Genomic DNA, 26919 nt, shown 5'->3' with positions numbered 1-26919 from the left:
CAACCATGATATGCTTCGTTTTCTCGGACTATCTCGTAATGTTGAAACAAGCTAAGTAAATCACACTTATGAGTTTTCGAGTGTTTCCTGTGTTTATGCGCGGCGAATCTAAGTGTCGCTCCTCGGGCACTCACTCGGCTGATTTTAGGGGGAGGGGGGCGGAAGAAGCATCCCCTTTTGGGCCCTCTTGTTAACAATCTTGTCACTAATTGCTGGCTCGGGAGTGCCCCGGTTGTTTGGAATCCCCGCCCGGCAGCGGCCCGGGGATGACGGGGAGCTGTGGATGCACCGAGCGCGCCGAAAATTGTTATTGCCGGAGATGATCTGCTTGGGATTGGAGGCCAGCGGAAACAGCCCCGGGGCGCGTTCCGAGTTGAATGAATGAGCGGGTTAATATAGTAAAGATCTGCGCTATAACCTGGTCTCGAGCGCGGAGCCAACCTTTCCGAGCACGCATCTTGATAATGAGTAAACCCCCTTCAACAAACTTGTGAAAGAGCTACCTATAGCTGGACATATAAATCTGCAATGGCCATCTCAGAAAGGGACCCCATGCGGAACCGTTGGTGCAGCAGGAAGCGGTTTACTTTCTGTCGACAACCAACTCAACCATGAAGTTCCTCGACGTCCTTCTCGGTGCCGCAGCTGCCAGCTCGGCCCTGGCAGCGCCGACTTGCACAACCAAGACAAAGCGCGCGGGCAAGTTCAAGTTTGTCGGCGTCAACCAGTCCTGCGCCGAGTTTGGCCAGGACACGCTCCCGGGCCAGCTCAACAAGCACTACACCTGGCCGGCCAAGTCGAGCATTGATGTAAGTGTCTTTGAACTTCGAGCTACCATGACGAAAAAGGAACAATGGAAGTAACCAGGCTTTCGAAAATCAGACACTCCTCGCCACCGGAATGAACACCATTCGCATCCCGTTTATGATGTAGGACTGAGTGCCCTTTCCGCTTCGCTTTACAAGTAAAGAGGGCACACATTGCTGACAACGGGTTGCAGGGAGCGTCTTATCCCCAACCAACTGACGGGAACCGTCAACGAAACGTACTCCGCGGGGCTTATCGATGTATGAAACAGACATAGAGCTTCTCAAGAACGGGGGGCCGGAATTTGCTGACCGGAATTTCAGACCGTTTCCTACGTCACGAGCAAGGGAGCCTATGCTGTCATTGACCCCCATAACTTCGGTACGACCAGCTTACAATGACCATGTCTTGGGACCGTGGCAGACAAGCTAACCAAGACTTGCTCCACCAAATTTCACAGGCCGGTACTACACGCAAGTCATCACCGACGTCGAAGGCTTCAAGGCCTGGTGGACGACCACGGCCGGGCTGTTTGCCGACAACGACAAGGTCATCTTCGACACCAACAACGAGTACCACGACATGGACCAATCGCTCGTTGTCAATCTGAACCAGGCCGCCATCGACGGCATCCGGGCCGCCGGCGCCACCTCGCAGTACATCTTTATCGAGGGCAACTCGTGGACGGGCGCATGGACCTGGGTACGAACACGGATTTCTGATCCGGATATTTATATTGATTTTATGATTTTGTTTTTTTGGACCGGTGTAATAGCAGCTGACAATCATGTCATTTCCAGGTCTCCTCGGGCAACGGCGAGTCCCTGCTGAACCTGTCGGACCCGGAGGGCGACGACAAGCTCATCTACGAGATGCACCAGTACCTGGACGAGGACGGGTCGGGCACGCACGAGCAGTGCGTCTCGGGCACCATCGGCCGGGAGCGCCTCCAGGCGGCGACCGAGTGGCTCAAGGCCAACGGCAAGAAGGCCATCCTGGGCGAGACGGCCGGCGGCGCCAACGACCAGTGCATCTCGGCCCTGACCGGCATGCTCTCCTTCATGGAGGAGAACTCGGACGTCTGGCAGGGCTGGCTCTGGTGGGCTGCCGGTCCCTGGTGGGCCGACTACATGTACTCGATGTGAGTGTTTTCTTATTTTTCTTCTCTCATTTCATTCCTTTCTGAAGATCTTGTTTTTTTTTCCCTCCCTGTCTAACCTCGCTTAGTGAGCCGCCGAGCGGTACCGCGTACACCAAGGTTTTGCCCAGCCTCCAGCCTTATATCTGAGCTCGGTCGGTTCTGCAAACGTTGCGGAGCGGAAGAAGATTCCACTGTTGGGGTTGATCACAAAGATACTGAGCCTTAAGTGTACTTTACTTCATCAGGGTAGATGAAATCGAGCAAGATACATACAGTTCCCTGAGAGCTATGGTCCTTACGTCACGTCACTCAACTGAGGACCCAAATTGCCCGAGTCTTAATCCAAAGAGTACTCCGTACCGCTACCAGGGCGATGACTCCTGTAAATTACACTGATAATACAAACCTGTGAAACGTTTTCTACTCTTTACCTCGGAGAGACTACTGGAGGTATGGTAGAACGAGGTGCGTCCGTCGAGCTATGTGAGAAAGAGGGTGAATTACGCTGAAGACCTAACTTGAGCAAGACTTCAATGGTCGCCAATTGCGGGAGCCTAACAGGCACCACGGTAAACTGGCAGGAGGAGACAAATGAACATAATACCTTATCCAGTCTGCCCTCGCCGCGCTCGGAATATCCCACCTCATTTGAACTTTCTTCGCCCTCTCAGTGTCTTTTAATTACGCCGACTTGATTGAAACCCGCGGGAATACGCGAATGATAATAAAAGAAAACCGACTCTGATGATTCCGAGGAAGTAGGGTCAGAGGAAATAGGTGGTTCTTGAAGAACGCTTGACTGTCCTTGCTGCCCAGCCTAAGGGAAGCGCTTGGTGAAGTAAACATTCTTCCTCCCAGTGAGCTGATATCCACCAGGAACCTTCTTCCACTGCTCCCTTGTAGTGACACGCTCATTTCCATTGGCATCGATAAAGGTGAGCCTCGACGAAAACCTGTGCTTTATCGTACCTATCTCAGGTATGTATATACGAAGGATGTATGTACATACAGTATGCACACCGATTCCAGGGCAATCAAAGTTGCGCGGCAGAGGGCTCGATTTAAGAGGGTGTTAGGCGAGTGTGGGGCCTTGTGATATTGCACTGCAGTGCACTTGTTTGCAGTTGCCTGCCTCGACCAAGGCTGCTTTCTTCATCGAATCGCGTAATTTAGCAAGACAACCTCGCGCCTGCCATTTGCCTCCTCAAGCTCACTTGTCTCGATCCCTTATTCCCCTCTCATGTCGTCAGATTACGTTGAGGTGCGAGTCGCCTTGCAGCGCAGAGTGCGACGCCGACGGCCGTGGCTGGAAGCAGCACAGACACCTTTCCGCGACGACGCGCCGATGGTTGGGCCGCCCAAGACGACTGCCGCAGACTTCGAGATGCCCCGGCTGCGCCGCTGCCCTTTCGACCTGGACAGCATGGTTTGGGAAGCCCGTATGGGCGGCGGATTAGATGGCTATGTTTGGAAGGTCCGCTTCGGGACCCAAGGACCTTTCGTACTGAAGGTGGTAAGTCGTTCCCTCATCAGGCTTCCTGTATCCCGGCCCCCGAGAAACTGGCCCCGCTTATCGACCATCATCGCTCATGTTTCCCGCCAGTTCTGGGATGCCCAGCCCGTCGACTTTCCAACTTACTACGCCCCGCAGCGAGAATGCCAGAATGCCGCTCTCCTCCAGATGATGCAAACCGCAGTGGAGCAGGCGGCTGCAGCCTCTCGTCCAATCTTGGTCAACCCCAAGCCGACAACTTGGGACGACGCGATCGCCAACCTCGCCGCCTTTTCCGACGAGGCACGTCTGAAACAGCCGTCACCGGCCGATCAGGGCTCTGGGCCCCCCCAAGAAGGCTTCTGCCAGATATCGACCATGCCACGCGTGAAGAAATGCTACGGCTGGCTGACAATCCCCGGTACGATATTCCGGGAACTGCACTGGACACTCCGGCCGCCCCCAGTTCAGGTTGACAGGATCAAACGTTACCTCACGCCTGACCAGGAATACATCGCAATTGTCTACGAGTACGTCGAGGAAGGCGAAAACGACCCCGAGACGATGCAGAAAGCGATGGACTTTTTTTGGCTTGCCGGCTTCAGCTGTGCCTTCTCACCCCTCTTAAGGAACTGGAAAAGCGGAGTGCTCGTGGATCTGTCCGATATCGTTCCACCCCGCGGATATGGATGGCAAGAGAAACTCTACAAAGATGGGCCAGAGTCGGCACATGTCCTGCTAAAACAGCCTCTGCCGGCGGGACCCGTGAGAGCACGCGCGTGTACCTAATCCTCCTACACTGTCGGCGCGCAGTCATCAATTCCACGCACCCATCGCTTCCCTGGCAAATGGGTCTCAGCTTGCAGGTCCGGCAACTGCTTCGCGACGTGTAGCTGTTCTTAACGCATGATCCGGCCTCAGTGTGATTGGCTGCGTCTTACTCTCTCACTGAAATGGGCGTTCACAGAGCTTCCACTGCTCCAACTTCACCCGCAAGCTGCATTACCCATGACAACCCATACGAGTTCAACAATAAGCAAGGAAACAGGGCAATAATCATCTATTCGTCGTCCCGTATTGGTTCGCAACGTGAATTGAATGGGTTTGTCGATGCCTGGATCGTTCGCGCCCTCGAGGATAGTGGGAAGACAGTCGGGTTGCCTGGATGAGACCGGTTCATTGCCAACCGCGGGAGAAGCGGCGGCGTCCGGCTAGCACGGCCGACCAGAATGAGAGAGACGACGCTACTCTCACACACTATGATGTACGAGGGGATGAGCGCTGGCGACACGCACACAGCGCGTACGGATGTTATCAGGCTTGTGCGGCAAGACCGCGCCATTGTCGGTGCGAACCATGCCGCGATTGGAGCTCGCGATGCGGAATTCCAATCGACGAGACGAACTGCTTGCAGCTAATTGAGGAGGCGGGTATTTTGTGATTTTGCGATATGCTGCCGTTTGCATCCAGACTCGGGAAAGCAATCGCTGTGGTGTGGTTTTACAGCCTCTTCCTGTTTGTAATTACTTCGGGCATGTGACTAGGAAACTCGGATAATTACATGGGGGTTTTGGTCAGCCCACCGATGAATGCGTCCCCCGCATGTTGTTTACCCCGAGTGCGGAGTGTGGGGAAGCGAGAGGATGCCAGCCCCCCAGACCAGTTCCTTCCAGGAGAGAGGGTGTGCGTCAGCTGCCCAGCGGGAAAAGATCAAAACTCTGTACTGTACAGTACTGTACTCCGTACATACACAACTCCGGGCGCTAGACTGCCAAGCGACCGGGCAGGAACATCGGTCCACCTCGCCCACTAACGGCGACCAACGGCGACCAACGGCGGTGTAGTGACGGCATCTCGAGCCAAAAACTGCCTCCTTCGGTAGTGTGCCCTTGTGAGCTTGTTGCGAGTCCACAGCGGCCCCGCCAGGGCGCCAGAAGCGCGCCTATCAGGTGGCCGCGACCCGTCAGCTTGGCACCGCCGGGTGCAGCGCGGGATTCTTGACTCGATCGTTGTTCCATTACACTCCCCAGAGCTTTCCCCATTGATTGGCGGGATCCACCGTCCGAAAACCCTGGCCTGGGGCTTGAGAGCGGACCAAACAAAACAAAGGAGCCATCGTTCCATGGCAGCATCAAGCATGTGCTTGCCATGTAACGTCCACTCTCCGGGTTTGCAGCCCACGATGGGTCCGTTTTTGATCAATCTCGGCCCGTGTCGAGTCGACTCCGCATGGAGTCTGTCAGGGGGATGATCACTTATAAATATAATTAAAGCTTCCCCGGCCTCGTCGCCGACCTGGGGAAGAAGGATGTGCGGAGAGTTCAATTGATTTCATGCCGGTTCTCTCCATCAGCTCGCAGGCCGACGGCGAATCCGGGGGAGTGAACAGATAATTATTCACGGCTAATCCCGAGAAGACCTTTCAGATTGTTCGGCCCTCTGGAGCCACCGGCAAACAAAACATCAACACTGCCACTTCAGATAAAAGTGGCAGGTACCGGCGTGATTCTCTCGGCCGACGTTTTGAGACAGCACCCGCGCGTGCATAAACCCGGAGCCTTCTGGATTTCTTCGCCAATTGCGACTTGAACTTGATTTTGTTTCCCACCACGACTTTCTTGTGAAACACACAAACTCATCCCCATTTATTACCCTCCGAACTGAACCGCGAATTAGCATCGGAATACGTCTGTGATATATTGCAAGGAACAAGGCGACACGGAGCAAAATGAAGCTGCCCACGATTTACAATGTCCAGCTCGTGGCCATCATCGCGACCCTCGGTGGCATGCTGTAAGTTCCCCCCTTCAGCAACCTAATTATTATTAATGAATGACCTCTCCACCCATCCAATTCGCATCTACGGCAAGACGAGAACCTCGGACTGACTTCCGCCCCGCCGTTTTGCAGGTTCGGGTTCGACATTTCTTCCATGTCGGCCATCGTCGTGACCGACCAGTACATTGAGTACTTCAACAACCCTACCGGGGTTATCCAAGGCGCCATCGGGTCGGCTCTCGCGGCCGGCTCGGTCGTCGGTTCTGCCGTGGCAGGTCCGCTGTCCGACTGGATGGGCCGGCGCGACTCCATCATGTTTGCCTGCTTGTTCTGGCTCGTCGGGACGGCGGTCCAGGTGGCGACCCAGAACGTCGGCCAGCTCATCGCCGGCCGCGTGCTCAACGGCTTCACCGTCGGCATCACGTCGTCCCAGGTGCCCGTCTACCTGGCCGAGATCGCCAAGGCCGAGAAGCGCGGCTCCATCGTCATCATCCAGCAGCTGGCCGTCGAGTTCGGCATCCTCATCATGTACTTCATCGGCTACGGCTGCGCCTCCATCGAGGGCACCGGCTCCTTCCGCACCGCCTGGGGCACCCAGTTCATCCCCTGCGTCTTCCTCATGCTCGGCCTCCCCTTCCTCCCGCGCTCGCCCCGATGGCTCGCCAAGGTCGGCCGCGACAAGGAGGCCATCGAGACCCTCGCCAACATCCAGGCCGACGGCAACACCCAGGACTCCCGCGTCATTGCCGAGTGGGAGGAGATCCAGACCGTCATGCAGGCCGAGCGCGAGGCCGGCCGCGGCTGGAGGAAGTTCTTGCTCAACGGCATGTGGAAGCGTACCCTGGCCGGCATGTCGGTCCAGGCGTGGCAGGTGCGTGTTTTTTTCTCTCTCTTCATTTTGATCTCCATTCTTCTTCTCCATCCCTCTCTTGTTGAAGAGGAACAAAAGTTAACAGGGAAATAATTAGCAACTGGCTGGCGCCAACGTGATCGTTTACTACCTGACTTACATCGCTCAGATGGCTGGTCTGACCGGCGACGTCGCCATGGTTACGTCGGGTATCCAATATGCCGTCTTCATCGTCTTCACCGGCATCATGTGGTAAGTATTAAGTATTAATCATCCATTGTTATGCAATCTCCCGGTGTCCACCATCCATCCATTTCCTTTTTTTTCCTTTTTCACCTTAACCGAGTAATATTAATTAACCCTTGTTTCTTCTTACTAATCATGATAAACAAAAAAGGCTCTTCATCGACAAGACCGGCCGCCGCACGCTGCTCATCTGGGGCGCCCTCGGCATGGGCTTCTGCCACTTCGTCGTCGGCGGCGTCATGGGCGCGCACTCGACCTACCACCCCGAGGGCGTGGGCAACCCGCCCAACGGCAACATCGTCATCGCCGTCAACAAGGGCGCGCCGGCCAACACGGTCATCACCTTCTCGTACCTGCTCATCGTCGTCTACGCGCTGACGCTGGCCCCGGTCTGCTGGATCTACGCGGCCGAGGTCTGGTCGCTGGGCACGCGGGCGACGGGCATGTCCCTGGCGGCCATGAGCAACTGGGTCTTCAACTTCGCCCTCGGCATGTTCACCCCGCCGGGCTTCGTCAACATCACCTGGAAGCTCTTCATCATCTTCGGCGTCCTCTGCGTCACCGCCGCCGCCTGGTTCTTCCTGCTCTGCCCGGAGACGTGCGGCAAGACGCTCGAGGAGATCGAGCTCCTCTTCTCCGGCCCGGACGCCCCGCACCCCTGGAACACCAGGAAGGGCGACTCCCGCCTCGCCGCCGAGATCGCCGCCGTCGAGGCCCGCCGGCGCGAGAAGACCGAGGCCGGCGAGGTGGAGGCCGTGCCCTCCGTCGGCGAGCAGGAGAAGGTTTAATTAATATTAGAGTTCTCACAGAAGAGAGTCGCAGTGGGAGGGAGAGAGAGAGAGGGAATGTGCAGAGGTGGTGGAAGGGGTTTGATGAGTCCCTTTTGTAAGGAATGAATGAATGCCTGTGGATTGTTAGACTGCTTTGTGCTTTTCGGGATTGCAGAACGGGTGAGGTGACGTTGCTGGATGATTCGCGTGGTGTGGGGGAAATATTTACAGGCCTCAGCAAACGACTTCCTCTGCTTTTTCCCCCCCCCTCTCGTTGAAGAGAGAAAGTCGAAGGGAGAATATGAAACAACAACCTCTTTGGCTCCATGAAAATGTGCCATATTATTATTTGATGCCCATGAGTGCGTCCCGTTATACCACCCCGTTCTTCCAAACGTCTAATTAATATCATCTGTAATTATCGTGAGAGAAAGGCAGATCGGGCGACGGTGACCGACTCGGCCGTGATTTGTCCCGAGTTCAACCTTAAGGGAGTGGAGCCTGAAGTGCAGTAATGCAGCTAACTGCCGCGACTAAGTGCCTAATAAATACTAGTGTAGTACCCTACTTATTCCTACCAAGTGTGGACAAGTCTCTAAACCAAGCGAGTCCTGACCGCCCAGGCTAAACTTTGTTTAATTAGCTTCGGACTTGCCGTGTAGTGTATGTAAAATAGTTAGTCTCTCCTGCGAGTAGTGAGATGATCGTTCGCCCGGATCTATGCTCGGCACATGCAGCTTGGCATGGCCTTAGATAATTATATATGTAATTATATATAGTACTACCTCGCGATTAATTACTGTTTCAAGACTCTCTCAAACATCACTTCGGCCAGGAACATTGTTTGGGCGTAATTGAGTATTAATTATGTGACTTCCCACTCCGAATCCCAAGTCTAATAATTATCTTGTAATTAATTAACCCGTGATGACCTAATAATTAACCAGTTCCCTAACCTTTCTCCTCCCTCCAAACCCCGGACTCGATTTTCTGATATTATGACGTGTTTTAATTACTCGGCCGGCTTCCACCTCAGCAGGGTGAAGGAGTGCTTGACGAAGGTGAACTTGCCCTTGCCGTCCCAGGAGCTCTCGGCGATACCGACCTTTTGCTCGTCGGCCGTGTTGGCGACGCCGACGTGGTCGCCGGTGACGAGGAAGACGGCGACGCGGTCGCCGTGGGCGATGCGGAGGCCGTCGAGGTCGACGGGGTAGTCGTTCTGCTCGTGCAGGTTGGCGACGGCGAGGTTGACGAAGCCGTCGTCGCCCAGGGCGGCGCTGCAGTCCAGGTAAGGGGTCTCGATGGCGGCGCGGATCCAGGCCGGCCGGGTCCGGCCGGTGTACTCGGGGCCGCGGACGTGGAGGGCGAGGGTGTGGCCGCGCATGTAGCGGCTGAAGAGCAGCAGGGGCCACCAGATGGTCTGCTTGACGAGGCCGTCGCGGGTGGTCATGAGGGGCGAGATGACGTTGACGGACTGGGCGATGTTGGCCATGCCGAGGTCGCGGGCCTGGCGGACGAAGGCGTTGAGCCAGACGGCGACGGCCAGGGCGTCCGAGAGGGTATAGCGCTCCTCGGCCCCCTGCTCGCCGGGGGCGCGGACGGGGTCCCAGACGTTCCACTCGTCGAAGCAGATCTTTTGCTTGGGAACCGTCGCCGGCACCTCGTTCTCGATCCGGGCCAGGTCGATCAGGGCCGAGGCCATCTGGATGGCGCGCTCGGCGCTGCGGGGCGCCGTCGCGTTGGGGAGGTGCTCCCGGTCGGCCGTGTAGACGTGGATGCTGTGCATGTCGATGAGCGACTTGGTCTGGTTCTGGTCCCCGAGCCCGTGGACGTCCCAGCGGACGCACTCCTTGAGCACGTGGTGGTCCCAGGACGAGTAGCCCGTCTCGCCGCACAGGATCAGCGTGATGCTCGGGTCCAGCAACTTGAGCGCCTTGGCCCACTGGTACGCCTTCTTTGCGTAGTCCTCCTTGGTCATCTGCTCAACCTGCCACGGGCCCCAGCACTCGTTCCCGAGCGCCCAGTATTTGACCTGCAGACGAGAGGGGGAAGCGAAAGACGGTCAGCGGTCCGTGTTGGTTGAAAAACAAAGTGGATGCAAAAAAATATTAAATAAACAAAAAGAAAAAAAGAAAAGAAAAAGAAAAAAAAGGAAATGGACACCGTCACATAATACATTGTATGGCTTCTCACGGCCGTTCTTACGCCGCAGGTTGGCGTAGTATGTGTCGCGGTCCGAGTTGCAGTACTCGAGCCAGGCGAGAGCTGTTCCAGTGGTGGTAAGTGTTAATTAATAGTTGATGGAATATTGACGACTCCCCACACTGGGTTGATTCATTAAACTGACCATCAGACAGGGTGCCAGTGCCCATGTTGAGGCAGAGGTACGGCTCGGCCCCGACCACTTCACACCATTTCATGAACTCGTCTGTTCCGAACTCGTTGGTCTCGACGCCGATCCACGCCAATTCTGGCCTGTACACTGGTTAGTCCTCGACAAGAAAATGAAAAAAAAAAAGACAGAAAGAAAGAAAGAAAGAAAATAACAAAGTGAGAAAGAGAGAGTTTCACCTCTTTGGCCGCTTCTCCTTCGGGCCAACGCCGTCCAGCCAGTTGTACGTGGCAACAAAGTTACCGCCGGGATATCGGACCACGGGCACTCTCAGCTCCTTAAGGGCCTCGATGACGTCCTTGCGGAAGCCGTTCTCGTCCGAGAGCGGGTTGCCGGGGTCGTAGATGCCACCGTAGATGCACCTCCCCATGTGTCTGGATTTCCAAGGTTTGTCAGCACTTCGTAATATTATGTCTTTCGAGACCATGTTGGGGCCATAGTCCTGTCATTGTTTCTTTCTTACTCTGTGAAGCCGCCATAGATGTTGTCGCTGATTTTGGCAATCTTGTGCGAGGGATGGATGGTAATGGAGGGGCTTTCGCCGTCCTCGATCCTTGTGAATGTGGCCATTGTGAACAGACAACAACGCAAACTTAGAGTTACCCTCCTATAATACTGATCTCGTGGGGATAGTGCCTCTCACTCCTGCCCTTTCTCTCTTCTCGATGGGAAAAGGGGGAGGGGGGGACAACAGAAAGACCCAATAATTACTCTGTGATGTTTTTTATTCCACACCCCAAACCTCCGGCATCGCGTTCTCCTCTGGTCGGTCGTGATGGAGTACGAATCAGGTTCTCCGCATGATTTATGACCTTACGATGCTGAAGGGGAGTGGTGCGGAAAGTGGGAGGTGGGGGAGGGGAGGGGGGTTCCTGATGGAGCTTATCGCCGTTAGCCGGCGGCCGCTGATTCGTGCGCATATTACAGTACACTACATCCCCCAAATCCGCCCTGGAGCTGACAAGCATGCCCAGAGGTTCCTAGCCCAGATCGGGAGCCAGACCCGGGGATAGGCGGGGAAAGCGCCACGCGGGGACGATGCAATAGAATACCCACCAGTCGGCGTGGGCCCTGCATTCCCCAGTGCCGCCCTCCCGAGCTTCGGCGCATCTTTGCACGCGCGGAGCCCCGTTTTGGTCTGGACCCTGGCGGCGCTGGATGCTACGAGTGTATGTACTGTGGTCCTACAGTTGGGGCCCATGATGCACCAGAATGCCGGGGCGGAGACTGGGGTAATTACTGTATGTATGTATTGTATGTATGTATTGTACAGTACGTTCTCTTGTTGGTACCCTAGGATCTCGGGCCAGCTCGGGGGTAAGGGGCGTCTCGGATAGGTGCGCTACCTGGATGGGCCAGGAGCATACTGGTTAAACGCTTGTTAGTTCGGTGTATTTTCTTCTTCTTGCTTTCTTGGTTTGTGGCTTTCCTCACCATTCGCTTGGCTCGTGGAGTTCATAATAGCGTATGTATGCGTCAGGTGGCTAGTACCATCCCCATTCCTTCTCAGCTACGGAGTGCTAGTACTGCAGTAGCACTAAGCAAGACCTTGGTGGACAACCAACACGATGGATTCCAAGGTCTCGAATACTCCGTTGCCACGCGACAGCGGCAGGACCAGGGGGGGTTAGCTGCCCCGGATCCTGGGCCCCCGGGGGGTAGGAAACCGGCCGTTACATCCCCAACTTTTGGTGTATAAAGGTTGCAGATCTCCCCGTGTGGGGTTGAATCTCTCCCGATGCTGCTGACGTTGCTGCATACTACCATATATACAAAGCAGTACCGACAGCAACAGCAAGACCAAGACAAGTCCAACTTGACCGGCAGCTTGGTCGCACCATCCCATCTCCACGATGGTCCTCTCTCCCAAGTGGTATCAGTTCCTGGTGGGCGTCTTCGCCTCGCTCGGGTCTCTGCTGTACGGCTACGACCTGGGTGTCATTGCCCAGGTGATTGCCTCGCAGTCCTTCAAGTCACGGTTCAGTCCCAGTGACAATGAGGAGTGAGTAATTAATTAATTACCTAATTACTAGTTTATTATCTTCTTCCTCTCCTTCCTCTCACCGCCGTTTTTCTTGACTTTTTTTCATTCTTCTTCCTCCCTTTCCCATATGTCTCGGTCCATATTAAGTGACAGACATGTTGACACTTTTGCTTCTCTCTAATTAGAGCAGCGGTCGTGTCCGTCTTCACGGGCGGCGCCTTCTTTGGTGCCATGGCGGCCGGCCCCATGGGCGACAAGCTCGGCCGGCGCTGGACCATCCTCTGCGGCGCCCTCGTCTTCTGCCTCGGCGGCGCCCTGCAGACGGGCGCCCAGGCGCTCTCGTACCTCTATGCGGGCCGCTCCATCGCCGGACTCGGCGTCGGCGTGCTCTGCATGATCGTTCCCATGTACCAGGCCGAGCTCGCCCACCCCAGCATCCGCGGCCGAATCACGGCTCTGCAGCAGTTTATGCTCGGCATCGGCGCTCTGGCGGCCGCCTGGATCTCGTACGGTAAGTCTGCTGTCTCCCCGATCGACAAAAAGAAAAAAGAAAAAAGAAAAAAGAAAGAAAGAGAAAGGAAAAAAATAGGCTAACCCCTGAGTTTTCTTCGTCCTCTCCAGGCACGTACGTCGGCTTCGCCCCCACCAACGACGGGCAGTGGCGGACCTCGCTGGGGATCCAGGTGATCCCCGCCGTCTTCCTGGCCGCGCTGATCCTCCTGTTCCCCGAGTCGCCCCGGTGGCTCATCGACCACGGCAGGTCGGAGGAGGGGCTCAGGACGCTGGCGCAGCTGCACTCGCACGGCGACGTGGACGACGCGTGGGTGCAGGCCGAGTACCAGCAGATCCGCGAGTCGGTCGAGTTCGTGCGCGAGAACGAGGCCAAGTCGTACGCGGAGCTGTTCCGGGACCGGTCCTGCTTCCGGCGCCTGTTCCTGGCCTGCGCCATCCAGGGGTCCGTCCAGATGACGGGCGTCTCGGCCATCCAGTACTACTCGGTCACCATCTACGGCCTCATGGGCATCGAGGGCGACGACACGCTCAAGTACCAGGCCATCTCGTCCATCATCGCCCTCGTCGCCCAGGCGCTCTGCATCCTCCTTATCGACCGGCTCGGCCGCCGCTGGACCCTGATCGGCGGCAACCTGGGCAACTGCGTCACCTTCATCATCGCCACCGTCATGCTGGCCCGCTACCCCCCCGGCACCAGCAGCAACAAGGCGGCCGCCTGGGGCTTCATCGTCGTCACCTGGGTCTACAACTTCAGCTTCAGCGCCACCTGCGGGCCCCTCTCGTGGATCATCCCGGCCGAGATCTTCGACACCAAGACGCGCTCCAAGGGCGTCTCCATCGCCACCATGACCTCCTTCGCCCTCAACACCATGATCGGCCAGGTGACGGGGCCGGCCATGAAGACGGTCGGGTACCGCTTCTACCTCCTCTTCGTCGTCTGCAACTTCACAAACGCCCTCTTCTTCTGGGCCTTCCTGCCCGAGACCGCCAAGCGGCCCCTCGAGGAGATGAACCGCCTCTTCACCGACGCGCCCCTCTTCGTCCCCACCATGAACCGCTCCGACTGGGCCCTCAACGACCTCGAGCTCCGCGTCGAGGAGGTCAAGGCCAAGCAGGAGTCGGTCGCCGCCCACGCCGACCGACGTTAATCTTCTTCTTTTTTTTTTTTTTTGTTGTTGTTGTTTGCTCTCTCTCACGGCTTGGCTGGCGTAGCGCCGTCGCGGTCCGGCGGTGGCTTCTGTCGGAGGGTCCAACCGTACTGCCGTCACGGCCCCATCATCATCATCATCATGGCTGCTGGGGTAATACTTGGTCAACAACACCCCGGTCCCAAACCCGAGGACACCCATGGCACCGGCGATTGCTGCCGTTTTCCCATTTTCACCCCGGGTACTAGACCCACCAGAAGAACGGCCGCCTGCCTGGCGCGACGATCCGCTTGTTGGTGTTATTGTTGTTGGTGGTGCTGGTGGTACTGTTATTATACAACGTCTAAACTGTTGCGGCAATGGCTAGCGTCGTGCCTAGGCTTTCTGCATAATACCGAGAGCCAGGGTCCCTGGGAGACCAGACACAAGTTGGCGGCCCTTCATTTGTGAATGCTTTCCCGGTCACCTTGTCTGTCTCATCAAACACCTTGCCCGGGTTCATGATCCATTTTAGGGTCGAGCGCCCGCTTCAGGGCCCTCATGAGCCCGATTGTCTCGTCACCGAGCTCGTCCCGGGGACAGGCCTTCTTGCCGATGCCGATGGCGTGCTCCCCGCTCACGGTGCCGTCCATCTCGAGCGCCCGGTCCGTCATGCGGCGGACGCAGCGGGCCACGGCGGCGGCCTGGGCCGGGTCGCGCGGGTCGTAGATCATGGCGACGTGGAAGTTGCCGTCGCCGACGTGGCCGACGACGCTGGCGAAGAGGCCCAGCCGGCTGCACTCGGCCTTGGACCAGTCGACCGTGTCGGCCAGCCGCGACACGGGCACGGCCACGTCGGTCGACCACAGCACGTGCCCGTCGGGACGCATGCTCGTCATGGCGAAGAGCGCCTTCCTTGCGCGCCACCCAGAGGTCCCGCTCCTCCTGCTTCGTCCGCGCGAAGATCATCATCCCATCCCTGCCGCCGCGGCTGCCGCCGCCGCCGTCCCCCTTCTTCTTCTCTTCTTCCGCCGCTACTTCCTCCACGTCCTCCTTTTCCCCACCCTTCTTCTCTATCGTGACGGCAGTACGGTTGGACCCTATGGACGAGCGGAGGCATGATCAGTATCCGAACGGGGTGATATCGCCCCGGAATGGACGCTGTATCCTCTTGAGCCGGCCATCGTCCAACTTCCAGACACCCTTGGTCTTGTCGGCATGCAGCTGCCAGCCCAGACCCTGTGACAGGCGGTGGAAGACGGGGTGGTCGTCGGACGGGTATGAGTTGAAGAAGAGCGGTTCCCAAACGAGGCCCCTGGCCGCCTCGGTCGCGCGCATCTGCCGCTGCGCCTGCTCGATCTTGGTCTTCTCGGCCACCACCGACCTCATGTCGCCCGCCGCGAGCCCGCGCAGCACGCCCGCCCAGGCCCGCCGCGACTCCCACGGGTCCTGCTTCTCGACCGGCTCCATCTCCATCCGCGCCGGCCCGTTCTCGGGCCCGTCCACCCGGTACACCTCGACCAGCTCGCCCGTCCGCCCGTCCTTGACCGTCCACCCCTCGCTCCAGCACCCGGCCACCTCGTAGTAGACCACCCGGATCCTCTTCTTTTCCTTGTTCTTCTTCTTGTTGTTGTTGTTCTCCTTGTTCTGGCTCTCGTCCTCATCCTCCCCTTCTTCTTCCTCCTCCTCCTCTTCCTCCTCCTCCTCGTCGCGGTACACCCTCGCCTCGAACGAGTTCCTCTTGCCGCGGATGAAGCCCTCGCCCCAGAACTTCATCTCGACGCGGAAGCCGTTGCTGCCGACGATGTGGTAGACGCCCGCGATCTCGGGGTACAGGCAGCCGGCCAGGAAGCCGCGCACGCGCACGTCGGGCAGCGGGATCAGGTAGTCCTCGCCGTACCGGTCGACCCGCACCGTCGCGTGCCCGACCTGCCGGATCTGCAGGCCCGCGCTGACCCCGCCAAACACCATCTCGACCCGCGCGTACCCGTCCGCGCGCACCAGCCCCTCGCCGCCCCCCTCGCTGTCGTCGTCGCACGATACGTGCATGGCCGTGATGGGCGGGTGGTGCGACACCTGCTCGGCCACCAGCCGCGTCGTCGTCGTGGTCGTCCCCTTGGTCTCGTCGGTCCAGCTCGCAAGGAAGAGCTCGCCCAGGAAGGCATTGAGCGGCTTACGGATGGACGTGCTGCTCGTCGGAGTCTTCTTGCCGTTGTTGTTGTTGTTCTGGTTGTGGTTGTGGTTGTGGTCATGGTTGTGGTTGTTATTAAGGTCGACGCCGACGTAGAGCTGGCCGCGCAGGGCAATGAGGAACCAGCGGAGCACCAGCAGCGCCCGCTTCTCGGGCTTGGGCTCCCGAGCGGGCGCGGCGAGGACGGATGGCCGCTCGGCCCAGAAGCGGCCTACTTCGACAACCGAGAGCGGCGCCAGGAGCGATGGGGGTCCGGTCACGTTGGCGAGGTCGCCTTTGACGGTGCTGAGGAACTGCGGAGGGGCATGAGGTCAGATATATTTATATTTCTTTTGCAACAGGAAAAAAAAAAGGACAAAAAAGAACAAGAAAGGCCGTCGGGAATATTTTTTTTTTTTTGGGGGGGGGGGGTTGGGTTGTTGTTTCGACAGCGTATAATTACACTCACCTTGACAAGCTCGCGCAAGCGTGAGGAAAAGCTCCTGCTGTCCATGATTTGCGGTTGATTCGTTGTTGTACTAAGCAGTGCAACTGCGAAGCGGTGGTAGGGTGATGCGTCGAACAGGAGTGACGATGCTAAATGTAATAATTAAGATCAAAGAGAAAGCCACGGGTATGGATTATTTATGCAGTATATACAGTTTCACTTAATAATTAATACAAGCAACCTCACAATGGAAAACAAAGGCACTCCAGGTGGCAACGACGCTATTTAAAGCTGCAGCGCCGTAGTGTGTGTTGTTGAGACGAAGCGCTGCGCCTTCGTTGGGGACTTTCGCGAAGCTTGGTCCTGTTGTTTCATCATCGTCTCATCCCCGGTACCTTCCCCCTCTTCGAGGGGCAAGCGAAAGGAAACAGTACTATAATAAACGAATGTATGTATGTACGTATATATGTACCCGTCCGTGTCGTCCTACCAATCACGGTTGAGTCCAAATCTTGTCGCTGCGTAAGTGCAGTAATCCTGTGGCTTGTATGGACCAAGTCATATGCATGGGCAAAAAGACGAAAGCGAGGCGTGCATGACTCGGTGGGAGGGTGGACCACGGTCTGTGCCGTGGCGAGGTCAACTTTAACGCTAATAATTAAGTCTTAGTTAGAGGTATGGAGATGCTCCAAGAAGCTTAGCCGGAACAGAAGGGAACTTTTGATAAGAAGCCGCTTGCCAGTAGCGTCGCAAGTCTGATTGGACCTGCTGAATCTCAAGATGATGCGGCGCAAGCTTAGGTAATGCATGTATTAATATTAGGTACTCTTCGTGCGGCCAGACCTTCTCGGATGGTGTCTATGCCGAGAGGCAGTGCATTCATTGTAAGAGTATATTATGTCATCGAGAGGTTACAATGCGATTGGACAGCAAAATCGTGTCTGGAAACTTGATTAAGTTGCCAATCATTAGGACAACATGTGTGTATTGGTACTGTACGGATGACACTAGTGCTGACTGGATGGTTAACTACCTAGGTAATTCCTGGACATCTTGACATCTCCCACTCCCTTTTCCTAACCGAAGGAGAGGGAAGAGAGAGAGCTGAAAACGAATGGTAGTACACGTAATTAAGGAATCTGAAGATCGGCTCCCCCCCCCCCCCCCCCCCCCGCAGGCAGAAGGCGACGTCTCCCTCCATCTAATCATAAGTGTGGCTAATTCCCTAACACTGACCAATCCTTCTTTAGTCCTGTCTTCTGTGTATAGCTGGGCATAGCCCTCCTTTCCTTGGCTCATTCCTTTCTCCTCTTTCCTGCCCTTGATGGTATGAACGAGGTGTCCGGGGTAACGTCTTGCTGCCCAACACCACTTGTCGACCCGCTGGCGCGTTCGGCGTGCGCTGAAGCAGAGCCTGTCTCTGCCTCCGACTCTATGACAGTCCCCAACTCCTGGGAAAGCCCGGTCCCCCTAGAAAGCGGTGGGACATTAAAATCCAAATCCGACGGCAACTGGTTGATGGCGGAGCAGATGTTCTCGAAGTGCTTAGGCATCCATATATCGTAAACGTTCTTCGTAAAGCGATATGCCGTCCACTTATCCCTTCCATTGAACGTAGCAATGGAAAATTCATGGATCAGGTGCCGGAAGTAATTTGTATCTTTCCCGCTGATGACAGGGTAGTGGCCGTAGATTCGGACAGAGGTATGGTCATGAGAGACAGAGAAGGCGAGGATCTGCCTGTTGACCTCGCTCTCGCGCTTTACAGTACGGAAGAGTTCAACGACCCCACGTACTGCAAGCGTCATACTGTGGGCGTTCTGTCGGTCTGCAATCTCGAGCCCGGCGGTGCCGGCCTTGACCTCGCAGGTCAGGAAGGGGAAGTACATGTACCAGGTGGCCATAAAGAAGGACCGGTCCCCGGCGACGATATCGCCAACAAGTGGCGACAGTTTGGTAAGCTGCTCCTTTGTGAACGCATCATCCTTAAACCCAACAGAGTAGTCGGGCTGAGGACGAGTAATACGGCTTAGAGGGATCGAGTGGTTCCACCCTTCATTGACGCTCTCGACTAGGCATTTGTACTTCCTGTCACGAAGTGCGAGAGATTCCGCCGAAGGAACGATAAGCCTGGAAATATCTTGGATAACCCTCGGCTCGTTCCTGTTCTTTAGGTTGCGACAAGCATCCGCAAAGACATCGTCGTCGAAAAGCGTTCCCCTGGGAACCGATTGTTCGCCGCTAAGGAGGGCCGAGATAAGATGCTCACTTGTATCCGTGATACCAAGGTCAGAAGCCTCCATATATGAGCCCAGGGCCTTCAGAAGAAGGGGGAACTGCGGGTTCCGATACGCTGTGCTCTTCTCTTCCCTCGGCTTCTCGTCGGTGGGCGTCCGCGTCATCGTAGAGCTCGGTCGCTTCCGGGATGAACTCGACACGGATCTCTTCCGTGCAAGTGGATATTCCATGTAATCCATCTCTAAGGCCTCTTCAGGCTGCTTTAGCTTCTCTGGCCAGCACTGGTTCTCTACCCAGTAAGAAATCGGGTCGGTGGGTTCAGGACAGCCACCGCCAATCCCTGGTTCGCTAATTGTATCTCCGGCAGTGCGTGTGGGGGTTATCCTTCGCCGGCGTTCTCGGTCCGGAGGGGACTCGATTGGGTCTTCGATCGGCCGCTTGCGCTTGCAACCTCCGGTCGGCGACTGGATGGCCTGGGGTTGTGCTCGCGTGGCCGTTAGCAAAATGTGCGTTGTCGGGTGCGACGAGGAATAAGTAGGTACCTTGGCCCATTGACACCGGTGATGGATGCCTTATATCAGCAGCTGCTTGGGCTTGGGTGCGCGTCATGGTTGGGAGGGAATCGACGTTTTGGGTGATAGGAAAGGTCTCCAAGAAGCTGCGACGTTGGAACTTGGCTGGCCACTGGGCATAAATGCAACAATCGCACCTCCCTCGGCCAGTAAAAGAGGGACACGATCAGGCAAGAAGCGCGAACGCGGGAGTCGGGTCGCATTGCAGAAATAAATGGGGTTGCAGGAGCTCGAGGCTTCCCCACGTAACTGTGAACACAGCAAAGTGCTCATAGGTCTGGTCAGTCCGTATTCCCTGATGCTCGCTTGGTGGGCCATTGGCGGGCGGGTCAGAGACGGGCACGTGCTGCCCAAGGTACGGACTAGTTGTTCCTTGCGCAACAACCGCGATGGATATGAGCTTCAAAAACTAGGAAAATGTACAGTCCGCGGCCTGGGCGCAATCAATCAATTCCTCGTCGACTGACGCATCTCAATGTGACTGATGTTCGCAACAACTGCTGTTCGTTGTTTTTTTTGGTTGCCTAATACTTATGGAAAGCCAATCTGGGGGAGTGGTGTGGGAATCGTCGGCAGCGGATACACATCAAAAAGGATCACGGTGTCCGTGCCCACCATCGATCTTCATTGACTGCTGTTGTTGTTCAGTAATCCGGATGTATATACATATCACATGTATGTACATAATCCGGACTCCATTCCATGTCCAGAATATCCGAATGACAATAGCGATCTCCCAGCTCGGGGCGCTTTACGCTTTCAAATTCTCGCGGCGTCAATTCTGCCGGAAACGATCGAGGTGCACCCCGTTTCTTTGTTGAACAAACCTTCTTGAGCGCCGACTCGACACTACGGCGGAGGGGCGCATTCTACCTGAACGCTAGACCCGCGCAACCTATATGCATGAGTCGTCAACGGCGGTTCGGTAGAACGTATAACACGAGGGGGCGCCTGAGATAATAGACGAGCCTCACAACTCCTGGCCTCCACACGCAAGAGAGAGTGCACTTGTAGTGACCTCATTCTGTCCCCTTGGCCCCCTCGCCCAAAAACTCCCTTGCCATAGCCCGCCCCGCCGCGCGCCCCGAGAAGATGCACCCTCCGAGGAACGTACCCTCGAGTGAGCTGTACCCGTGTACGCCGCCGCCGCCGAATCCGGCCGCTTCGCCCGCGGCATATAACCCCGGAAACGCCGTCCCGTCGGGGCGCATCACGTTGCTGTCCAGGTTCGTCTCGATCCCGCCGAGCGTCTTCCGCGTCAGCAGGTTCATCCTCACCGCGATCAGTGGGCCGTGGTTCTTGACGTCCAATAGCCGGTGCGGCACCGCGACGCGGCTCCGCTTGTCGGGCCAGTAGGTCCGCGCGTTGTGGATCAGCATCGCCTGGGCGTCTTTGGAGTACGTGTTCTCAAACTGCCCGTCCCGCGCCTTGACGACCTCGACGACCTGGGCGTAGTCGAGCTGCGGGGCGCCGGGCACCGTGGAGACCAGCTCGTTCATGCCCTTGACGAGGTCCTCGAGATTGTCGCGCACGACAAAGTCCACGCCGTGCTTGACAAACTTCTGCACGGGCACGGTGCCTTGGGAACCGAAGACGCGCTGGGTGAGAAGCTGCCAGATGGACTTATTGGTCAAGTCCGGGTTCTGTTCCGAGCCCGAAAGGGCGAACTCGCGGGCGACAATGGTCTGGTCGGTAATGAACCACGTGTAGTCGTAACCCGTGCTGCAGATGTACTTGAGCGTCGCCAGAGTGTCGCTGCCGGGATAGAGGAACGGCGGCAGGCGCTTACCGGTGGCGTCGAGCCATAGGGAGGACGGTGCGGGCAGGACGCGGATGCCGTGATCGGGCCAGATGGGGTCCCAATTCTGGAGCCCCTCGGTATAATGCCACATCCTGTCGCGGTTGATGACATTGGCACCCGCGGCTTCGGCGATGTCGATCATGCGGCCGTCGACATGTGCCGGCACACCGATGACAAAGTTCTCGGGGACTTTAGGTCCGAGGCGCTCAACGGGCCAGCATGCCTTGACCTTCTCGACGTTGCCGCCAATGCCGCCCGAGGAGACCAGCACGGCAGAGCCGTAGATCTCAAAATCACCCACGACATTCCTCGACGACTTGACTCCTCGCGGCGAATCGTCTGGCTCCAGCACCCGTCCCCTGACCCCCACGGCGCGGCCCGTCTTCTCGTCGACGATGATCTCGTCCACCATATGCCGGTGTCTGAACTCGACGAGGCCCTTCTTCTCGGCCGCCTTGACGGGCTCGGCAAAGACGCGCACCACCTCCGGCCCGGTCCCCCAGGTGATGTGGAAGCGGGGTACCGAGTTGCCGTGCCCGTCCGCCCGCCCGTCGCCGCGCTCCGCCCAGCCCACGTTCATCAGGAACCCTATTCCGCGCGCCTTGACGTAGCTCTCCATCTCGTCGGTGGCGAAGTTGACGAACGCCTCGGCCCACTTGCGCGGCCAGTAGTCTTCCTTGTCGCGGTCGAAGCGGGCGGAGCCGAACCAGTCGCGCATCGCCAGCTCGCGCGAGTCCTTGATGCCCATGCGGCGCTGCTCGGACGAATTGACGCAGAACAGGCCCCCCAGCGACCAGAACGCCTGGCCGCCCAGATTGGCAGCATTTTCCTGGTCGACGATGATGGTGGGCACGTTCTGCTGGGTGAGCTCGAATGCGGCGACGAGGCCTGCGAGCCCCGCGCCTACGATGATGACGGGCTTCTTGTCGGTGTTGGATGCCATCTTGTTTTCCTGCCGCAGGGAGTCGAGGCGGCCGGGACTACTCGAGTAAAAGATTCGGCAACCGTGGGTATCACGAACAGCCGGAGCAAAGTGCAAAGCTTGGGAATGTTCTGCCTTTTTTTGGGCTGCGAATCCTTAGGTCATGTGTGCAAAGCTCCTGGAGGAAGCAAGCCCCGGCGTTCCCTTTGATGTCGCTTGCGAGGGCCGCCACGGGTGACTATGATCCATTAGGGAAGGGGAATCAGACCACTCGAATACCTCGGTTGCTCAACCGTCATTGTTGCAGTGCGTTGCACCTGAAAGCGGTTGGAGTTGCCTGGTTGGGGCGACCAGGGAAGCAACGGAGAGGAGAATCCCTGCAACTGCTCCCAAGTCGGTTAGCTTGACTCCGTACCTGCTATGGAGGGAGTAGGAGTAAACCCAGACTTTATAAACAAACCCAGAGTGTAGACGGTTCTCAATTGCCGTAAGCCCAAGCACCGTGCATCACCAGATAAATTATAGCGGAAAGAGCATTCGATGTGGGTGTAAAAATAAAGCGTAAAACCATGTGCGAGCAGCCCGCTTCCTTCGTGCTTCTGAATCTCCGTCTGGAAGCCTAAATCAGTTTCTAACGTAACTACAACCTCCGTGCTTCTCCGTTTCTCGCGTGACGCTACGTCCTCGACGATCACAGCAAAACGACTTTGCTCTCGTTTCCGATACTACACTATGCGCCTAGCAATATCTGTCAAAGATGTTGTCGACAATTTTGGCTCTGAGACGTCCCTGTTGTTGCTTAGCACATTGAAGTTATCGACGAACTGACACTGTAAGATAATGTCATTGTGTGTGCGCGGGGGGTTGAGATCGTCTGCTCGTCTCTTTGGCGTAGAGAAAATGAATGATATTCTTCTCTTTAACTGGCTCCAAGCAGGGAAGGCATTTTAGCCAAACTGGCGAGGTGGCTCAAGCAGCAGATCGGGGACTCCCTCCGCTATATCACTGAGTCGAGTAAGAAGCCCTAACAGGATCTGAAATGTTAGCATCGTAGCACGTAGGTTATGCACATGCTAGGATTAATGTGAGGCGGCTAGGTTGTTGTCCTACAAACCGTGTCAACATTTCATACGAGTCATCCCCCTTTTATTGGTCTGTTTGTTGATCAACAATGCTCCTGGAACAGAACGGTTTGAGTGCGCTATACATTGTACCCGGTGGCGTAGTAGGTTGATCTAGATCTCATTCTCTCCCAAGGGAGATTGGAGATGGACTATGATTCCGTTGTCAGTCTCCCTTTATTATGTGCGGTTCAAGTTCTGGCCTCATACCGGTGTTACATTCCTTACAAGAAACAGAGGACCAAAGCTCAGTTCATGTTCAGGGAAGAGGAGATAGGAACTAATTAGAACTGCTTTGCGACTGCTCTCACCGCTTGGTAGAATGGCGCGAGGCACACCATCCATATTAGGTACCTAGTCACCACTGTGGAGGTTGGCGAACACCATTTTTGGTCAGTCGGGTAGATTACTGGGTACTACGGAGTATAAGGGCTCTCATCCCACGTTTATCTACGGAGTAATATGAGCATGTATGTACTGTATGCGCCTCGTTCCTATGATTGGTCACGCACATCGCGCCCTGTGGAATATCCCTTTAAACTTTTAGGTAGGTATTCCTCTGGATCTTCACTCGTTTTTCCTTCCTGTTAAAGCACAATAATTTGACCTACAATACCACCTTGCATATGCGGGACGCGACTTGTCACCGGTCTTCCACTTTCTATTCAACCTCTTATCTTTTGAAGGAAGGGTATTTCGCCAAACTCTACACTAGTTGTGGCACAAGAAGATGGTAGCGAGCACGTCTGAACTGCGTGGGGGTACTGTAACGTACGGAGATACTGTGTAGGTAGGGAGGCAGCAGGACCGGTCCCACCTTTTCTTTGCCCCTAGCCCCTGCAGCCCTGCAGCTGGTCTTATCTTACCGAGTCCAGGCCCCTGAGCAACGACCCATTCAAATGCTAACGAGGCACAGTATCATGTTATACTGTTGCCCGTCTTCTCGCAAGTACGCATCTCCTACATCATTTCTTTAATTTCTCAGTCTGCCCAATCCCGCGCGGCCGAACACGATGACCAACCTCGTGAGGCCTCGCTATCTACACCACAACTACTTCATAATGTAATGTAGACTCGGCTTTTGGTCATCCTGCATGTAGTGTATCTACGTATGCACGTATGTACATACATGTGTAATTAACGTTACCGTCCCACCCTACCGCAAAATTGCCCGCATTCCAGTCGTGCCACTTTCCCATGATATGGGGCAGTGGCTGGGGGCTTGTGTTGCTTGTTGTGGGGGGGGGGAGGGGATCCTAGTGGGCCTTTGACTTGGCTGACTTGGCACGATAGGCATATCTTGCCGTGATGATGGGATGGCAGATATCCAGGGGCTCTTTCAATAATACGAGTCTTCCACAGCATTTGCTCAAGCATTACTTGATGGGGGAATACAAAAGCCAATTGTCGCAGATGGCCAAGCGATTGAGGACTGGAGGTTACGGAGGGAAGAGAAACGGCAGTCCGAAGTCCTTCGCTGGTGTCTGTGCCCAAAGCATCTACGCTATCTGTGGCCTGTGGGAAAGCAAACGCTACGAGGAGCACTCAGCAGCGTTGATAGATTAGGTAGTTCATGGGTATTATAATGCGTCCTTTGTACTTGAAGAGGGCCAACACGATGCCGAGACTTGGCCGGCATGACCGCACCCCAATGAGTGACTTACGCAAGGAGCACTACCGCCCATCCGATGACAGCAGTCAACACCACGCTGCCGGTCAAACCCAACGCAGCCGCCCCGCTGCTCGGTCCATCCTCCTCAGTCTTGTCGCAAAGGCCCGTGCCGCTCAGTGCCGCCTGAGGAACATACACTTTCGGCTCGCCCTTGTTCATGTACATGGTGACATTGCCCGAGATGTCCGCCGTGTTGGTCTTGCAAGTCAAGACCTCGACAACTTTCTCATTCTTCTGAAAACCGCCAACGCTTATTTGGTAGCTTTCGCCTTGGCTGCTCTTGTTGTTGATGCAAAACACCACCTGGCTGCCGTCCGGGCCCTTTCGCAGACAGAGGTGGTTCACATCGGCCCAGAGCGTCTCCGAGGGCGTCGAGATGTAATCCGACGACAACTTGATGGCATTGTTGCGCACTTTGTTTAGTGTCGCCGTGAGGACGTACAGAGGCGATTCCTTGTTGTACTCGGATGACCAGAGGGGCTCACGGTTGAAGGGGGTGCCGTTGCCCTTGAAGTGTTGTTCCTGGCCCTGGTAGACTGCGAGCAATCAGCCGCACTGCCGATAAGACGACCTCTAAATGGGTATAGTTACCTGTGGGAATGCCATCGTTGAGGAGAATGTACGTCATGCCATTCTTGGCGAGCGCCATGTCGTCGTTGCGGTTGGCGAACCGGGGCATGTCGTGGTTCTCGAGGAAACTTCCTAGCGCAGCGGTGTCGTTGCAGCTGGAAGCCGCTTCATTGCGCATCTCGGCAACATCGGCCATAGATCCACCGTTGAAAGCCTCGTTGAGCTGGTAGTACTCGAGGTAGTTGGGCATGCCCGGGAGCAAGCCGAGGGACTGATAGCGGCACATGTCCTCCGGCAACCCGGTGAGAACCTCGCCGAAAGCGAAAACGCCAGACGCCTCGACAAATCCGGGGAGGAACCCGTCGTTAACGTGCTTCGCAGCGTCGATACGGATGCCGTCGATCGAGTAGTTGGCGACAAGCTCCTTAACCCACCTGCCCAGCTCATCCGACACCGGCTTGGTCTCGGTGGCCAGATCGGCCAGGGCAACGCCGTACGGGTACAACCAGCAGTTCTGATAGTCGGTCGCGTTCTCCCACTGGGTCACATTGCAGTAAGGGTGGAAGTACTTCTTATCGTTAAACGGATTGAACTTGGAGTAGTCGATCTTGGGCGGGACGACGTTGTCGAAAGCCTGGGCCATGTTGTTGACCACAACGTCAACCATGAGCAGCATGTCACGCTTGTGGAGCTCAGCCACCAGGTCCTCAAAATCCTGCTTCGTACCAAAACGATCGTTCAGGGCGTAGTTGTCGACCGACCAATAGCCATGGTACGCGTCGCCGACGGAGGTATGCTCCTCTATGTTCTTCACGATGGGGCTGATCTGGATGGCGGTAAAGCCCATGTCTGCCTCGCGCGATTCCGGTTAGGCTGCCAAACAAGCTCCTTGGATGGGAGGTAGTCATTCACGACATGCTCACCCTGAATGTAGTCCAGATTGTTCAGGAGGCCCTTCCAGGTGCCGCCGCAGAACCGTGAGACATCGCAGGACGCATCCGTGGAACCGTCAGTGCGAGCAAACCGGTCAATCATGACCTGGTAGATGGATCGGGACTTCCATTCGGTTATGTTGGCTGCTGAGCCCAAGCCGGCGAAGGCCAGGGCCGTGGCCACCGCGGTACTGATGATGGATGTCCGCATGTTCGCAGCGACTAAAACACTAGGGGAGTACTCGAGTAGATAACGTTCCTACTTCTAAGCCGGTCCAAAGACCTTCGGAAGGACCGGTCTTATCGGCTGTCGATCGTCCCAAGGAGTGACTGTGGTCGGATGCTAACAACAGGTCTTCTCGCGTACCCTGCT

General features: G+C 56.3%; 10 protein-coding genes across 10 annotated transcripts; 4 read left to right on the top strand and 6 right to left on the bottom strand.

Annotated features, from left to right (window-relative positions):
* Positions 1-611: 611 nt before the first annotated feature.
* Positions 612-2095, top strand: MYCTH_52068 (glycoside hydrolase family 5 protein; the record flags this gene model as incomplete). Its single annotated transcript, XM_003663652.1, has 7 exons — positions 612-809; positions 883-929; positions 1001-1067; positions 1131-1188; positions 1268-1509; positions 1608-1948; positions 2035-2095. The coding sequence occupies 7 exons, from the start codon at positions 612-614 to the stop codon at positions 2093-2095; spliced, it is 1014 nt and encodes a 337-aa protein (XP_003663700.1).
* Positions 2096-3061: 966 nt separating this feature from the next.
* Positions 3062-4320, top strand: MYCTH_2305804 (uncharacterized protein). The gene is made up of 2 exons (XM_003663651.1): positions 3062-3461; positions 3552-4320. Exons 1-2 carry the CDS (start codon positions 3189-3191, stop codon positions 4227-4229), a joined length of 951 nt encoding a protein of 316 aa, XP_003663699.1. The 5' UTR covers positions 3062-3188; the 3' UTR covers positions 4230-4320.
* Positions 4321-6168: 1848 nt separating this feature from the next.
* Positions 6169-8102, top strand: MYCTH_95427 (sugar transporter-like protein; the record flags this gene model as incomplete). The annotated part of the gene is made up of 4 exons (XM_003663650.1): positions 6169-6233; positions 6351-7089; positions 7187-7320; positions 7466-8102. The coding sequence occupies 4 exons, from the start codon at positions 6169-6171 to the stop codon at positions 8100-8102; spliced, it is 1575 nt and encodes a 524-aa protein (XP_003663698.1).
* Positions 8103-8930: 828 nt separating this feature from the next.
* Positions 8931-11230, bottom strand: MYCTH_83019 (glycoside hydrolase family 51 protein). Its single transcript, XM_003663649.1, has 5 exons — positions 10940-11230; positions 10656-10850; positions 10432-10559; positions 10261-10349; positions 8931-10116 (listed from the first exon to the last, which is right to left on the bottom strand). The coding sequence occupies exons 1-5, from the start codon at positions 11044-11046 to the stop codon at positions 9097-9099; spliced, it is 1539 nt and encodes a 512-aa protein (XP_003663697.1). The 5' UTR covers positions 11047-11230; the 3' UTR covers positions 8931-9096.
* A 1009-nt stretch (positions 11231-12239) lies between these two features.
* MYCTH_2305795 (uncharacterized protein) lies at positions 12240-14472 on the top strand. Its single transcript, XM_003663648.1, has 3 exons — positions 12240-12478; positions 12646-12971; positions 13082-14472. The coding sequence occupies exons 1-3, from the start codon at positions 12330-12332 to the stop codon at positions 14119-14121; spliced, it is 1515 nt and encodes a 504-aa protein (XP_003663696.1). The 5' UTR covers positions 12240-12329; the 3' UTR covers positions 14122-14472.
* Positions 14472-15202, bottom strand: MYCTH_2305794 (uncharacterized protein). Its single transcript, XM_003663647.1, has one exon. It carries the CDS (start codon positions 14997-14999, stop codon positions 14601-14603), a length of 399 nt encoding a protein of 132 aa, XP_003663695.1. The 5' UTR covers positions 15000-15202; the 3' UTR covers positions 14472-14600.
* On the bottom strand, positions 15203-16955 carry MYCTH_2305792 (uncharacterized protein). The gene is made up of 2 exons (XM_003663646.1): positions 16740-16955; positions 15203-16584 (listed from the first exon to the last, which is right to left on the bottom strand). The coding sequence occupies exons 1-2, from the start codon at positions 16782-16784 to the stop codon at positions 15223-15225; spliced, it is 1407 nt and encodes a 468-aa protein (XP_003663694.1). The 5' UTR covers positions 16785-16955; the 3' UTR covers positions 15203-15222.
* Positions 16956-17884: 929 nt separating this feature from the next.
* On the bottom strand, positions 17885-19796 carry MYCTH_2305791 (uncharacterized protein). Its single transcript, XM_003663645.1, has 2 exons — positions 19499-19796; positions 17885-19440 (listed from the first exon to the last, which is right to left on the bottom strand). The coding sequence occupies exons 1-2, from the start codon at positions 19506-19508 to the stop codon at positions 18014-18016; spliced, it is 1437 nt and encodes a 478-aa protein (XP_003663693.1). The 5' UTR covers positions 19509-19796; the 3' UTR covers positions 17885-18013.
* Positions 19797-20547: 751 nt separating this feature from the next.
* MYCTH_83025 (fumarate reductase/succinate dehydrogenase flavo protein-like protein) lies at positions 20548-22272 on the bottom strand (the record flags this gene model as incomplete). The annotated part of the gene is made up of 1 exon (XM_003663644.1): positions 20548-22272. One exon carries the CDS (start codon positions 22270-22272, stop codon positions 20548-20550), a length of 1725 nt encoding a protein of 574 aa, XP_003663692.1.
* A 2713-nt stretch (positions 22273-24985) lies between these two features.
* On the bottom strand, positions 24986-26919 carry MYCTH_2305783 (glycoside hydrolase family 13 protein). Its single transcript, XM_003663643.1, has 3 exons — positions 26538-26919; positions 25636-26463; positions 24986-25580 (listed from the first exon to the last, which is right to left on the bottom strand). Exons 1-3 carry the CDS (start codon positions 26755-26757, stop codon positions 25033-25035), a joined length of 1596 nt encoding a protein of 531 aa, XP_003663691.1. The 5' UTR covers positions 26758-26919; the 3' UTR covers positions 24986-25032.

Source organism: Thermothelomyces thermophilus, chromosome 4, assembly GCF_000226095.1.
Source record: "Thermothelomyces thermophilus ATCC 42464 chromosome 4, complete sequence".
In the NCBI taxonomy this organism is placed as follows: domain Eukaryota; kingdom Fungi; phylum Ascomycota; class Sordariomycetes; order Sordariales; family Chaetomiaceae; genus Thermothelomyces; species Thermothelomyces thermophilus.
This window is presented reverse-complemented; position numbering and strand designations above follow the sequence as displayed.

Bases quoted from the DNA above. Each gene is read 5' to 3' on its own strand.
- MYCTH_2305794 (XM_003663647.1), bottom strand. From the start codon at position 14,999: ATGACGAGCATGCGTCCCGACGGGCACGTGCTGTGGTCGACCGACGTG.
- MYCTH_2305792 (XM_003663646.1), bottom strand. From the start codon at position 16,784: ATGGACAGCAGGAGCTTTTCCTCACGCTTGCGCGAGCTTGTCAAG. The intron at 16,585-16,739 runs GTGAGTGTAATT...GCCCCTCCGCAG, and splicing joins GCTTGCGCGAGCTTGTCAAG to TTCCTCAGCACCGTCAAAGG.
- MYCTH_2305804 (XM_003663651.1), top strand. From the start codon at position 3,189: ATGTCGTCAGATTACGTTGAGGTGCGAGTCGCCTTGCAGCGCAGAGTG. The intron at 3,462-3,551 runs GTAAGTCGTTCC...GTTTCCCGCCAG, and splicing joins GACCTTTCGTACTGAAGGTG to TTCTGGGATGCCCAGCCCGT.
- MYCTH_2305795 (XM_003663648.1), top strand. From the start codon at position 12,330: ATGGTCCTCTCTCCCAAGTGGTATCAGTTCCTGGTGGGCGTCTTCGCC. The intron at 12,479-12,645 runs GTGAGTAATTAA...CTCTCTAATTAG, and splicing joins AGTCCCAGTGACAATGAGGA to AGCAGCGGTCGTGTCCGTCT. The intron at 12,972-13,081 runs GTAAGTCTGCTG...CGTCCTCTCCAG, and splicing joins GGCCGCCTGGATCTCGTACG to GCACGTACGTCGGCTTCGCC.
- MYCTH_83019 (XM_003663649.1), bottom strand. From the start codon at position 11,046: ATGGCCACATTCACAAGGATCGAGGACGGCGAAAGCCCCTCCATTACC. The intron at 10,350-10,431 runs GTCAGTTTAATG...CCACTGGAACAG, and splicing joins CACTGGCACCCTGTCTGATG to CTCTCGCCTGGCTCGAGTAC. The intron at 10,117-10,260 runs GTATTATGTGAC...TCTCGTCTGCAG, and splicing joins GCCGTGAGAAGCCATACAAT to GTCAAATACTGGGCGCTCGG.
- MYCTH_2305783 (XM_003663643.1), bottom strand. From the start codon at position 26,757: ATGCGGACATCCATCATCAGTACCGCGGTGGCCACGGCCCTGGCCTTC. The intron at 26,464-26,537 runs GTGAGCATGTCG...CGCGCGAGGCAG, and splicing joins CAATCTGGACTACATTCAGG to ACATGGGCTTTACCGCCATC. The intron at 25,581-25,635 runs GTAACTATACCC...GATTGCTCGCAG, and splicing joins CAACGATGGCATTCCCACAG to TCTACCAGGGCCAGGAACAA.